The following is a 14,797-nucleotide window of genomic DNA, read 5'->3' as shown; positions in this document are numbered from 1 at the left end:
AAAGGTATTGCTAGAAGTAGGCCTGGACTCTAGGGGTTCTTTTTCCCTTTACTATATCCCTTCCCTCCAGCCTATTTTCTCTACTGTTTTCACCTCTTCCTCACATTCTGGAGACAGAAAGTACATGACAAAATAAAACCTCTGAAAAAAAAAAAAAAAAAGAAAATCCCTCAATCATGAGGCTTTGAGTCAGCACCTTTTTTCAGTTTCGAACCAGAAGTCCCTTTTTGAAGGCAAATAACCCAGCTGCAGCCACAGAGGTGAAGAAAGTGGAAAATCCAATCAGCTTTAGCAGTCCTGGCACAGATGGCAAGTTCCTCTCCCAGAAGGTTGTAGTGATGGGCAGAGGTGGCACGTCCTGTGGGGAGAGCATCCATTACCCACATAACATCTCCACTGTGAGAGGAGGGATATAAATGGAGAGATTCTTGCAGCAGGAGCAGAACTGGGCTGAAGCAGTTATATCTTATCAAGAAGAAGCATATCCAGATTTTCTGCTCAGTTAAAGGGAAGAACAAACACATGGAAAGGATCCATAGCCCAGTTAAGAAGTGCAGATCTTTCCAGTCCTGCCTTACAGATTTGTCAGGTGGGTTTCTAAACTCTTCCTTTTTCAGGGAAGGGAGATTTTGGTGAATAAGGGGAATTTTATTGTGGCTTTGATTTAGTGAACTTATATAAAAATAGACAAAAAAAAATTATCTCATCAGCAAAACAGCAGAAAAAAAACCCGATCTATTTAACTACATAAATACTTACAACTGATTCAGGTTCTGGCTTCCAAATTTCACTGTCTGGGATTTTTCTCATAGCAAACAGTATCTGAAAATAAATGACATTCTCAGTAAGTACCATTGATTCTTCAAGACAGAAAAAAAGCAACCTGGCTTCAACTGTTGTTTAAAAATGGCATAATGACTGAGTACATAAATCACATACAAATCACATTCAAATTTTAGAAGAAAACTCAACCTTTTAAAACTTATTTCTGGTGAGGGCTGATATTTCATAAGACCTTCCTCCTGGTGGAACATAGAAACAGTAACAGAAAAATCTCTTTATGCTTAGCTAGTCCATGCAAGATACTGGAATTTGGCCAGTCCCAGGGGAACAGGATAATGTGATTATGACTAAGAGTTAAGCAGACACTCATGGCAAAGTGAGGCATGAAGACACCAGCTACAAGGAACAGCTTGTTTTCTCAAATTTTATCATGATGTAGGAAGAGGAACAGCACCCTGGGAGGGATGACAGACCACTACTCTCAGACAGAGAAAAGCAAAAACCAGAACAAAAACCTTCACAATGAGAAAATTACCAAAGTATCAAAGACAGCAGAGATGACTAGCAAAGACTATTTGAAATTATATTCAGTGAAGACAGCAAGATTAGCTGCTTCTACAGTGAAGTAGAATGGAGATGGTGATAATAACGTTTTTTCTATTCCAGGGACTTGTAGATTTAACATCTTTTATGAGGAGCTTTTAGTGTAGACAAGATTCATGGGCCCTGTCAACTCTTCAAAGAAGGAGAGTGAGAAGCACCGAATTTTCAACATGTTTTCCTTTCATAAGTAAATGAGGAAAGAAAAACATCAAATTTTTTACCAACCAAGTGTACTTATCTGCTCCTCTGTGAGGCCTATGGAAGCTCTGCTGTAATGTCCTCACATTAGAGAAGTCTTGAGGCCTCTGGAGCTTTTCAGGAGCACCTTAGGTATAACTTTCTCAAATGGGATCATTTATGAACAATTGATCTCTGTCTCTTGGGGCAGGGGTATGGGCTAGATGAACTCACCACATTTCTCCCAGGATAATTTGTGTTCCTTGAATAGTTTTTAACCACAAGGTTCCCTTCACCTCATAAAACAAAGATTAAATTTCCTTTGCTGCTCAATAAACTGTAATGTTCCTGAAAATACTCGGGGAATTGGCATTTTCTCAGAAGAAAAATGTCTAAGTCCTTGTTTAGTGACTCTGTGTCAAGGCTGTCTCAGTGGAACATGACTGTTGTGTTGGAAAGTCTGAGGAAGGACCAGGCTTGCTGTGCAGAGCTGCAGCACTGAGCTGTTCCCATGCTCCATCAGCCAGGATCTCACAGCATGATGATTCATAGATTTGGGAGAAAAATGACTGGGGTAGAATTTGGGATTTTTGTAAAAGAAGAAATTATTTAGTCCTAGAAACAAGGGGAGAGTTTGACAAAATAGCCAGAGCCCTTCCTAGCGTTCCAAATCTAAGTGCAAAACCTTCATTCTTGTTGAAGTCAATCCCCTTTGCAGGGATTTGCATCAGGATTCAGAACACCTGAAGCTGTCAACACTTCTCATTTCCCCCCCAACCACAAGATCTTTCCTTTTCCACAGGACATTTTACAGTGTCCCCTGAGCATCTGTACCTCTCTGGCTGCTCTTTCTCCAGCCTGGACAGCCCCTTCCATGTATCCACTCCACTCAGTGGCTGTCTCTGTGCCAGCAAAATAGATCCTGCCAACGGGCTGCCGAATGATCCTGGAGGGGGACAAGCAGAAACTCTCATCAGCTGTATCAGGAAAGAACTGAAATGTTAATGTTGGTATTAAAGTGTTTTAAATGACAGCAAGCACTTGAAGATAATAGCACTGGCTGAGTGGAGCTGGAGGAGGAGTCCGGGTTGCATTTAATTTCTTACAGTGAACACACCAGTGTTCATATTTTTTAAATGTTTACACTGTTCATAGGTGAAAATGACAACTGTAGGTGAAAAGGACAGCTGTTTTGAGATGAGATTTATACTATCCCACAGTTCCAGCCCATGGCATAATATCAATGCCAGGCATTACTGGCACAGTGCAGCATTCTGAAATATATCACCATAATAATTGAAGTAATAGGTAAATAAACAAAAAAATATTGTTTTAACTCTGTTTTTGCCAGAATCTGCAGTAATTATCATTTTAATTACTTCAAATACTGAAGCCTCCATAAGATCGTTGTCACAACTTCTTTATTACTCTAAGTTACTTTTAAATTATAAGAACTTAAATATCAAAAGTGCAGCTCTCCTACCACATTAAAACTTGTGCATCTAAATCAAATCACCAGCCTGAAGTAAGTCTTTTTCTTCTTGGTAAATCTTATTTTCACGCAAAAACTTGAGTGGGAGAGGACTGTATACAACAGCACCCTGATCAGTATATTAAGCTTCCACTGCTAAAAAGAAAGGTCCAAAGAAATTGCTCATTGCTAGCAATGTTGGCAAGAACTAACTCTCTGTCAGTATTTTTAAATCAGCAGCTAAAGGCATGCTTGAAATGGTTACACTGATGTCAAACACCCAAAGCCATTTTTGTAAGCAGGCTGGGGAAGCTTCCCAACTCCCTTCCCAGAACCTCCTCAGCTGAACTCACCCAATAACAGGAGTGGATAAAAGCTCTAATGATACTGTACTCATCCATCATAAAGCCCAAAGGAGACAAGTGGAAGGTTATCCCATCTGTTTAAAACATCCCCCAGTGATCTTAAAGGTATAAAGCGAACAGTGACAGAGGATTTATGACCCTTTCTGAGGATATTTATTAACTTGGTCTTATCTTACCACTCCAAAGCCCACTATAAATAGACACTGTACCTTCCATACTGAGTCATTATGCCTGGTGGGAAGTAGGCTGTGTAGCAGCCCCCAGAATACTGCTCTTCACACCAGTTCTTCTCTTCATAATGCACGGGCTGTAAAACAGAGATTAATTCACTCAGGGAAAGGACAAAGTCACGAGGAAGTTAATAACAGAACTGAGGAGAGAGCAGAGAAGAACAGCTCATCATTTGTTGCATTTCAATGTCTGACAAGATGAGCACATTTAACAAGTCTCTTAATGCAGCATGAACGCAACACAACAAGCCCTAATTTTTTAAAAATGGGAATACACTGTCTAAAAAAATAGTTAATATGGCCATTGTAGAACATAATCCTCTTAATCTGTCAATGTTAATTTATGCTTTGTGCACACATTTATGCTTTGAGCCACGTGAAGCAAAATTAACCTCTGGTGTATATAATTGTCATACTCGTAATGTATACATTGGGTACAAATGTACACAGTTAAAAATGCAAAGTGTGACATTGGGTACAAATGTACACAGTTAAAAATGCAAAGTGTGGCACTTGCATGGTTCTGTGTACAGGATCGTTGTGTGGAAAATCATGTGCTCTCCAGATTGGTGTCTACAACTTTTAACCCTGTAAAATTGTTCTTAAAAGTGTAAGTAGCGTTAATCACATAATCCAAGTGTGAGATCAACAAGGCCTAACAATCATTTACATTTACAGGGAAGAGAAGGCAAGAGAAAGGCAAAAGAAAAACAACCCAGCACATGAAGCAGTGGATCTTAACAACTAGTAAGAAAGAAGACACAACAAGGACAGAGAGGGAAAGCAAGCCTGTCAAAGTGTGACAGCAGCTGAGGTTTATGGTGACAGGCACTGAGAATCCCACCCAAGGACCAGGACAAGAATATATTAACAAAAACATCTTTTAATGTTCCATCAATCTTTACAATGCTCATTCTTATCCTCACTGTCAAACACAGCACAATAATTGCCATCTCTTCTCTCCACTCCTCTAGTGAGGGCAGCAAGTGCTCCCATAGCAGGTACTTTTTCCAAAGGTACTTTTCCCAGAGATTTTGTGCTTACGTGTAAAGCTTCCTCTGATCCCAGCACCTTTGCATAGAGCTCACACAGCCTCGTCTTCCTGCGAGACAAATGCAACAGAAGATTTCAGTGTGAGGAAAGAGAAAACAAATCACTTCTAATATACCCTACTTCTAAGAGGACAAGTATTATATCTGCTTGAATTTGAGGTTCCAGCTTTTTAGGATCTATCCCAATTCATCAGCCTCTGGAGCACTAGAAATAACCAAAGCTCCTGTGCTGCATAAGTGCTGGTTTTCCAGCAGTTTTACAAGCTGTTCTCTTAAGATAACTCCAGCAGCCCAAACCCCCAAATTAGCCAAATGGTCTCCAGGCTGCCAGGAAAAAAAGTAGTAAGGCATTGCATTTTTTTGTCTTGGCACATAGTCTAACTTACAGTCTGTTCCTACAAAGATGCAGGTCTTAACATACTGTGGCTCTCAGGGAATCAGTACTTAATTTCTGTTTATATAAAATTTCCTCAGTTTTAAGTTTAGGAGTCTATAAATCACTGAATATACTTCATTCTGTAGCCAACGCAAAGTGCAATTAAGTTTGTTCCTACAAGCCCTTGGGTCTTACTCTTAGCCATGCTGCACCAATTCCCAAAAGATCAGGATGAAATAAGCATTATGGAAAACAAACACAGCTCTGGAAAGATGTTTACTTCTGGAAGAAAATCCAGTGCTCCACAAAACGCCGTGCTGGGGACAGAAATACAGGAGTCCCAGCTCTGTAACTGTGAGGGGTACCCTTTCAGCTAAAAAAGCACATGGGGAAACCATACATAATTGCTGTAAGAAGCAGCCCAGCTCTACAGGAGCCCAGCTATACCCATGAGCAGCTGAGGATGAGGGGAAGCAGGATGACTTGAAGGGCTTTGAAGGTGTTCTCACATGCAGGTTGGAGCTTGAGCAAGAAAGAGAAGGCTGCTACAGTTCAGGAAGAGCCGTGGCCCTGGGGTGGTTTTGCTGCTGGCAGGTGTCAAGCCCAGCAGCAGAAGGGGAAAAGGAAACGACCCCTTCCTTTTGCCCTGGGGCAGAGGACAAGGGCCAGACTGCTCCAGGAGCATTCATGGGCCAGAAAGGCTCAGAGAGCTCCAGGATCTGAACATGAACAGTCCTCTGCACTCAGGGGTGACACAAATCCAGCAACTGCCATAAGGAAAAGGATTATTTCCCAATTTCTCTGTAAGTGTGGTGAGCACTGTGCCCTGCAGATCACCAGCACCTACCCAGTGCCTGAACAGAACCAAACCATTTCAACAGCAGGACCCAGACAAGCCCCTGCTGAGGCCTGCCCACCACCTCTCAGAAATGCCATCAATTCCTCCTTTCAGGACAGGTCAGAAACACCACAGGGCTCTACAGGAAAGTGAGTTATCACCTTGGGACCCATCTGCTTCTGCTCCTCACAGCACCATGGCAGGGATGAGAAGGACCCCTCTAGACCTGCCTGTGCCCTGTCCTTTTTCCACAATGACTTTCAGACTCTCCAGGGAGCCTGGGAATGGCATACCAGTGACAGGCAGGTATTGTCACTTGTGGCCAACTGCAGGGCTCCACAAAGGTGCAAGTTCACAGCTGTGTGCTGAGTACATTGCAAACACAAATTACTTAGTTTAAGTTAGCTGTGCAAAGGAAAATATTAAGCTTCAGGTCAAGGGCATCTTCAGACTCTTAAGAAGTGTAGACATTGGAAGGAATTATTCATCAGTAATGGGGTATTATTTGACAAGGAAAAAACCCAAATGAGCAAACAAAACAAAAACCAGACCAGCAGTTTCTAAAGGATTGAATTGTATCAAAATAAATCAATCACTGAGGACATTACCCCTAGAAAGAGCAATCTTTGCTTCTTGCAGGTCTCCCTGCAAGATCTCCACTTTTTTCTAGAGAAGTTTAAAGAAATTCTTATTAAGAGATTTATAGTTAATGCTAGCATGGAACATAATAGTACTACATGGAATATGCAGTGAGTAAAATCCTCATTTCTTGGCTTTGGGCTCAGCTGTGAAATTGCTACAAGCACTAAATAAGAGGAATGTTATTCCTGGAGCTCCCAAAATTGGGTCCTGTTAGGAGTCACACTGTGCCCAGTGTGGAATAAATGCACATGCAGACACTCAGCTCTTTTCTTGGTCTCTTACTCCACAGCAGTGAGAGGCAGGGCACAATCTCACCACTGGCACCTGGCCTGGGAAGACCAGCTGGAAGGCAGCAGTGAAATTTACTCCCTTCAGCCTGGCTTAGCTGTAAAAATATTTCCATTTTCTCCCACAACTTCCAATTCATGACTTAGGATAGCTGTCACAGACTCTACATCCTACTCTTCATAGCCAAGGATTGCCCAAAGCCTCACCCTGTCCTCAGCACAATGGAGAGCCCAGGTTTTGTTAGTAGGTGAGCACAGCACCTCAGCAAGGTACACCCTCTGCAGGGTGTCACAAGAAGCCTGTGCTCCAAAGAGATCCCTCCCTGAAGCACCACAGCCCTCTCCTAAATTACACAAACTGGTTGCACCATGGGGAGAAGGTCTGGGTTCATGTTCTGCCTTCTTCTGGACCCCCAATTCCACTGGAAGGAGAGTTGTGCCCTAGGGGAGGACAGGAGCTGCAGGCTCCTGCCTTTTCTGGCTGTGGCCAAGGCCACTGGAGCCAGAGGCAGCCCTGCACCAGGGGACAGCCAGCTATTTCAGAACCATCCTTTACCAAAGCAAAGCCCCTCCTAGTCTAAGGTTTATTCTGCTAGATTTCAAAACTCTCGTATAAAACTTGGCTGTTGGCAGCAGCAGAGTCAGATAATTGTGGCAGTGCTTTCAATGCCCAGGGAAAAGGTTGATGCCTTGCAAACAGACAGGACAACCCTAATTTCATAGAAAGAAAAGCTGTTCTCAAAGACTGCAAACACTCAGCTGTATCGAGGGTATTCACACACAGTGTAAGACACCATTTGGTGTTTAGGATGGCTCAAAATTCTGGGCACGCTGGGTTTCAGAATACCTATGTGACTTTTATTACCTGGCACCTGCTGGGCCTCTGTCTCAAAGCCTCAGTTCTTGTCCACTCCTGCCAAAATTAAAAGGGCTCTGTGGTACCAGGCTGTCGTTTGAAAAGACTGGGACATAAACAGCTCCGTTCAGAACCATTATCCACAGACTGCCAGACTATCTGAGATGACTGCATCTTTAGTTAGACCAGCTATTACTGTAAAAATGTTTACTTGGGACCAGTGTTCCTTTATCATACCTCAAAATCAAATGCATTTTCTCCCTGTCAAACCAAGGCTCTCCTCACAATCCACAGTTTCTACTTGCAGCTTTGATTTAATCAGATACAGTGAATCAGTGAGATGGAAAATAAAAAAAATCATTACTTTATAAATTCTATTTCAGTAATATACCAAAGAGCACTACTCCATGCAGAGATTTGTTTCAAGACAGTAAAATGACCTTCATCTGTGCCTGAAGGGCATTTTTTTCCCCACACTGAGGGTGCAGAGATGGAGGCAGCTTTCTGATCCCTTCATGATGCTGAAGTTTGCTCATGGCAGCTCCAGGTTCAAGTTGCATTAAGTTACAGATACTGAAAAGACCCTCCAGGGTGAACAGAAAAGAAAGATAAAATCAAACACAGAGGGCAAACCTTTCCCTTCTGACAAGCTTTCCAAGAGCTCAGGGCACCTGCAGGAAGCCAGGGAGGCAGCAGTGGAGGGAGGAGGCTGGTCCTGCACAATTTCCAGCAGAATATCTACACTGCTTTCATATTCAGCACCTTAGAGCTGTTCCTTAGCAAGAGCCACATGAACAGAGAAGCCTTGTTGGACAACAAGAACCAGGACAGAGAGTTTCAAAAGGGCAAGAGCTATGTGGGAATTCCGTGGGTCATTCATCCAAAACCAAGGTATCTTCTTCCTTAGTGTCAGCCTACTGGCACAAGTTACAGACAACTTCCTTCAAATAAGGGCATTTTTTTTTTTTTTCCTGCTCTGGTCATTTAAAACAAAATTTTAACTTGAATTCCACACAGATCTCCAGGGTTTGTACTTACCTCTCTTCTCTTGTGAGACCTGTCAATCTTCTGCACTTCCGAGCAAGAATGAAGCTGTAAGACCACAAACAATTTATCCCCATTATGCTGCTACATTTCCTGCATTATTTAAAATGCCAATAACTTATGATGAGATGCTGTGATTCACAGTAATAGCTTTAGGTTCTCTAATAAAAACATCCATTTCACCTCTCTGCATAATGCTCTACCTGCTGCTTGCAGGACTCATTTAGGAAGGAACCACTCTGAAATTCATGTTAAAATATTTGCATGAGCTGTTTCCCATTACTTTAATTTTATCCAGCCTTGGGTGCAGGCACATAGCAATGATGTGAAACCTGGGATTGAGCTGGAAATCATTTTTTAATAAAACTTTTAAGACTGATCATAGTCTCTAAATCATAGATCATATTGCTAAAATAACCAGAACAAAATAAAATTTAATTCTAGAAAACAAATTTTCATTTAAAAAACTGAAGTACTTGGAGAAAACTTTACATTTTTGCAATCATTCTCTTTTTTCTTCTCTTTCCTTTCCTCTTCTCCAAGTTTGTACTTTGCCACACACAGAGGCAAAAGATAACGGTGATAAAAAGGAGAAAGAGAATTTAATTTTTTAAACTGGCAATGAAATCACAGAGGAAATTTCTGAAGTAAAACAATCATAAAACATTATCATGACCTGAGAAACTCAACTTTTAATTATTTTTAAAGTATTTTCTTTCAAAAGTATTGGGTTTTCTGCTTCAATTATTTCCTCTAAGACAAAATAAAAAGCATTAACTAGACAAGACACTTTCTTTGTCCTCCCTTACCCTATTATGGCAGGAAAGCTGCCATCAGGCTTAGTGTCATCAAGTGTTAGACTAATTGCAGCATCCTCATCTTCAATGATCATGGTACCACAATACCCTGGCAAGAACAAGGTGGAAAAGCAGTCAGGATCCATGAATCAAAATGCAGGAGCTTACAAGAAGTTGTAAAATACTCAGTCACCTCCTGCTGATCCATCCCAAGACTAATAGCCAGCACATGACAGGATCCAGAACCCTCAAATTCATGGTTCTTCCCCAAAGATGGGGGTGGGTTATATTTGTAGGCGAACAGATGTGGCCTCATTATAGCAAATAATGAGAAGTGGATGTTACTGCATTGCAGTTTGCCTTGGATTCAGTAAATTCCAAAGAGGACTCATGATGGAACCATTCAGCATGTTAAAGGAGCCCAGGATGACTAGGCCAGCTGGGGATGTCTGTGTGAAGACACCTTCAATCAATGCTGACCAGTCCATCCAGAAATCAGAAGTTTTACAGATCCAGCCATCACACATCACTTGTACCTTTACATCCCTGTACAAGTGAGAGAGGCTCATCTCATACCCAGGTGCCACTCAAGGAGAGGATAACAGAACAACCAAGGCAACAAGCAACAGGCATGAACTCTCCCTTCATGACTGACTCATTTTTTTATTCCCTCATCCACCCTCCCAACCAGTCTCTCAAGTTTCTCTCACAGGGGAAAGCAAAAATGGCATAGAAGAATATGAAGTCTCCTTCTAAGGCTTAGCATGCTCTGAACAAAGAGTCTGTTCTGTTGCCAGGTACTGTCTTCCCTCTCTCTGTCACTACTGCTCCTTTCAATTAAAATGCAATACCCTTCTTCCTCCAGAAAGTTTCCTTGTAGTACACGATGCACTTGATGACTGAGCCCATGGGGAGTCTGTTGATGAGCTGGTTCCTCATTGGGGGCAAAGGTGGGTTGAAATGAATCTTCAGACAAAGAGCTGGGGGAATGGCACTGATCACATATTTGCACTGGAAAAGAAATTATCCATAAGCCAAATACGTCCTCCCCTACTTCAGCACAAGCGTACTGCTCTAATGGTCTTAGCGGACATCTGGGGAGGCTGCAGGGTGTATCTTGTGAAGCAATTTTGGCATTTAGCGTAAGAATTGCAAAACTAAACCCTCAAAAAATCCTACTCATTAGATAGCAAACAATCATTACATAAACAGCCATCTGTTCCAATGATGGGCAGCAGCCCTTCCCCTGGTGTTTAAAAGAAAGTGCTGTGCCCTAAGAGTCCACTTGTCTCCCTTCCATCTGGACTCTGTTACAACTTGGAAACCAAGCTTGCAATGTCTTGCACTGAAAGTTTGTTGCTAAATTACATTTTACACCTTACAAATTACCCTCTAATTCAGAAGGTAACTGAACACAAAGAGATGCCAGGAAAGGAAAAGTCTGAATCCACACTTTGCTTTTAGGCATCACTTTAAAGCTCCTACGCTACTGTTACTTCAGGACAATGAGAACGTGTGACTTTCTGTCACAGCCACTTAAATCTCTGCTGCATTTTCGTACAGGGCTTTGGAGAAGTCAAAAAGGAGAAGCCAAAGGTTTTGTAGCCACCCATCCTACCAGTAATGATTTCTTAGTGGATATGCCATTACCTCATATAACTCATGGTCCAGGGTTTCCACGATGACGCTGTCCCCCGACTGGTCGATGCGCACCACCGGCTTCCTCAGCCTCACCCGCCCCCCCAGGCGCTCCATGATCTTCTCACTGATCTGCCCAGAGCCCCCAACAAACTTCCTCTCCTGAAGCACAAAAACAACAGCACAGCAGAGCAGTGCTTATGGACGTGTACCGCGACAAGCATTTCTCTTGGCATTGAAAACACACCCCCTTCTTCCATTGTTATCAAAACATTTTTGGGGAATTTTTGCACTCTCACCTGGAAATGTACTCATTTTACTTTCTCTTTCCAGCAGCTTCTCAAATCCTTCCCATATCTGACCACCATTTGAACTCTAGTCAAACTAGAAGTAATAGTAACCTCATAAGAAAATCCCTTCTCCAAATGTGGTCTCCAAAAAGATTCTACAGGTCTGTGTGAATCAGCAAGACTTCTGAAAAGTGCTTAAACCTTCAAACCTTTCTCTGAGTTCACTCATCCCTGCAGAGCTCTGTGCAGCAGAAGCAGGAAACCTGATCTTCATAATAAATAACAAAATGTAAGAAGTAACATAGCTCACATCAAAAACGTCTGCTGCAGTATGTAATTCAACCCAACTTAAACTCAAATCATCTCTAACATAATACAGAATTCAGATAATATTAAACATACTTAATTTATCTACAGTAATTGCTTATCTATGCATAATTATGCATTTTCATATGGTTAAAGTATTTGCATTTTTATTTATGATTAAATAATCAGCATTTCTAAAAATATATCTTTTTCTAACACAATTAGTGAAATTTGCACTTCTTAAGTAGAAGATGGTTAACAGTCTTTACTTTCTTCAAATGCAAAAGCAGCTCTAATGTAGCAGATTGCAAACATTCCAAAGCAATACCATATTTAAGCAGGGGTGTTAATTTTCTTTAGACTGATTTTAAAATCTTAATGGTGTTAATGTTCAGAAATTTGCATCTTAGGAACCTAGCTCTGGGCTACAATTTCAGTATTAACTTGCAGCTGACATTGCCATCTCCATGAAATGCTTCTGCAGTGCTAAGGATGCCTTCAGCCTCATGACAGAAATAGGCGTAAGTAAAGTTTTCTCTTTTCAACGTGGATAGATATGTTAAGCACATGTTTTAATCTGTATCCAAAAAAAAGCCAGATACAAATCCTCTGATCCCGGGGGACAATGCCTTCAGTAGGCAGCAATCTTCAACACTAGTTTTGCAAGATCCGGGTTAAAGAGGAAATGAATAAAACTAGTTATCAATGTGCTACTGTCTCAAAAGTCATGGATGTCTCTGGAGTAAAATAAACCAGCAAAAGGATGAAGTTAAAGCAGGGCCTGCCAAGAGCTGCAGGAGGTGACAGTACCTGTCCCCCGTTGGTCGTTGAGAATATTCTTGCTGTGCCCCCACACTGCTTCACGTACCACAAAAACCAAAGGGCAGAGACCTCGTGGGGTTCAGAAGTGACATCCACATTCACAAATAGAGTTGCAAAACTCTTGGCAGCTCTGCAACAAGGACAAGAGAGCTGGTTAATCTAAAAACAGAATAATGCTGACAAGATTGTTCTTGAGTAGGCAGGAGCCTCTCTTTGGCAACCTTCTCTTCCACTGTGGGGGCAAAGGATTCCTTCAGCTGAAGTGAGGAATTATCAATTCCTTTTATGCAACATTTTTCAAGTAATCCTGAAAAAAAATATTAATGAAACACTCCTGTATTCCAGAGAAAATGGGGCATTGAGAGACACAAAAGCCCAAGATAATATCACTTTATTCTACTAATGCAAAGTTAGGCTGTCATCCTAGCCACAGGATAAAGCACAGCAAGCCCTCCTGTCTTCACTGGACTCCAAAACCACCCTGTCCCCCGTTCCTGGGTCACAAACCAGATCTACAGCTCTGTCTGCCCCTGCCTGTCCCCTCAAGAACACAGCACAGAGTTATTATTCAAAACTCATGGGAAAAAAAGTTAGAGGTCTTTTCTAAGCTAACTATCTATTATTTAAAAACCTATGGATTAGTCAGCATCTGTTCACTGCCCACTCCTCTGCTGTGCCCAGGGAGAGTTTTGCAGCTGGAACACAACAAGGAAAGAAATATAAGTAGGAAACCATAGCAGAAGAGACATCACTCATGCCAGAGTCTGGAAGAAAAAAGAAGTGAAAGGATAATTTTGGTAGCTCAACTCAGTATTTTAAAGTGTCCAGTGGCAATGAACACAGAAGCAGAAAGTTGATCTGTGTCTGAAAAGGGATCACTGCTTTATTTCATAGCAGCTCTATTGTAAATTACTGTATAAGCCTCTACAAGATTTTGGGGTGCACTAAGACAGAGTTAATTCATGCTCAGGGAAATATTCCTCCTGTTCCAAATAAATACTTCCCTCTGCCTTCACTCTGAGGAGGAGTTTAAAGAGACATGAACAGGACCAGAAGCTGCTCAGTTTAACTGCATTATAACTGAGATAGGGATGAAGATTCTACGGATAATTCATGTGTAAGGCGTCAAAGGCAGTGCAGAATTCACTTCTGGTTGCTTCTTTCTTTTGGTTTAGTCTTCAAACTTAAGAAAAAAAAAGTAACTCTAACATGGTATTTCAAAGAGCTCTAGATCTATATAGAAAAAAGCATCTTCTTTCTTTCCAAAAAATGCAAAGTTCCACTCAAGTACAAAGCCAATCCATTTTCTGAAAAATAGGTGAATTCTGAATTCATTCTTGACAGCCAAAAATAATACAGAAATTTTTTGTGAGTTTTTCATCTCTATAAACACATACTGTAAAAAACTCTATGAGATGTTTTGCCTAATGTATGTAAATGTATAATTAATGTATTTATTAATATTTTATTAAAAGATGCTATTACGTTGTGGTTACCTTCTACCAGATTCTGCCACCTTCTCCCACTGCTTTTCAGTTCCTGATGTTTTATCTAGAAATGGCAGTATGATTTCAACCAAGAGCACTCAGGATATTTCCAGCACACAGCTCTAGCCTGTACAGTCTGTTAGATAAGAGGAAAGAGTAGAAGATTGCCCTTCTGGATCATTACCTGCCAGGGTGGGAAGTTTCTTCAGCATGTTACCTCAATCTTGAACAAACCAAGCAGATCAAGCCAAGATGCACATATAAAATCTGAAAAGCATCTTTAGCTGATGCCAATATTCAGGTAAAATGTCAAGTCTTATATTCCATCAGAGCTGGAAAAAACACAACTGGGGTCACATGGGCTATTGGATACTGGGTGAGCACCAGTGTGTGGTGTTTTGCTCCCTTGCACAGTGCTGCACCCTGTCTGAGGCTCAGCACAGCTGTCAGCACACATTTCCATCTGGTTTTAGTCAGAATGAGCCATGGTACAAATGAGAAAGGTTTTCTGTAGGCTTATGTGCAATTGTCACTCTTGTGGAAGCAAAATCTGAACCAGAAGATTTCAAGTGTTTGGACAACAGTCTGTCCAACACAAACCACAAAGGCTGTGTCACTCTCTAGAGGTTGCCTGAAGCCATAAAAATGCCCCATAAAGATGTCACTGGCTGCACCAGCTGTAGTGGGCACTGACAGGTTTCTTCACTCAGCTCCAGCTCCTGGCAGCCCTGTG

At 41.6% G+C, this 14,797-nt stretch overlaps 1 protein-coding gene across 3 annotated transcripts in view; it reads right to left on the bottom strand.

Moving 5' to 3' along the window:
- Positions 1 to 14,797, bottom strand: part of MAOB (monoamine oxidase B) — a 50,949-nt gene that overhangs the window by 3,971 nt on the left and 32,181 nt on the right. For all 3 annotated transcript variants that reach the window (XM_023923926.2, XM_023923935.2, XM_086879631.1), the window contains exons 6-15: positions 12,566 to 12,707; positions 11,172 to 11,321; positions 10,373 to 10,532; positions 9,534 to 9,630; positions 8,719 to 8,772; positions 4,674 to 4,731; positions 3,609 to 3,706; positions 2,398 to 2,509; positions 760 to 822; positions 197 to 358 (exon numbers count right to left, since the gene is read on the bottom strand). In XM_023923926.2, coding sequence (XP_023779694.1) covers positions 203 to 358; positions 760 to 822; positions 2,398 to 2,509; positions 3,609 to 3,706; positions 4,674 to 4,731; positions 8,719 to 8,772; positions 9,534 to 9,630; positions 10,373 to 10,532; positions 11,172 to 11,321; positions 12,566 to 12,707 — 1,090 coding nt within the window. In that variant the 3' untranslated portion in view covers positions 197 to 202. The remainder of the gene's footprint in view (positions 1 to 196; positions 359 to 759; positions 823 to 2,397; positions 2,510 to 3,608; positions 3,707 to 4,673; positions 4,732 to 8,718; positions 8,773 to 9,533; positions 9,631 to 10,372; positions 10,533 to 11,171; positions 11,322 to 12,565; positions 12,708 to 14,797) is intronic.

The sequence above is a fragment of the Cyanistes caeruleus genome, chromosome 3, assembly GCF_971803275.1.
Source record: "Cyanistes caeruleus chromosome 3, bCyaCae1.hap1.1, whole genome shotgun sequence".
Classification (NCBI taxonomy): Eukaryota; Metazoa; Chordata; class Aves; order Passeriformes; family Paridae; genus Cyanistes; species Cyanistes caeruleus.
Note: the sequence above shows the minus strand (reverse complement) of the source record. Positions and strands in the feature narration are given on the sequence as shown.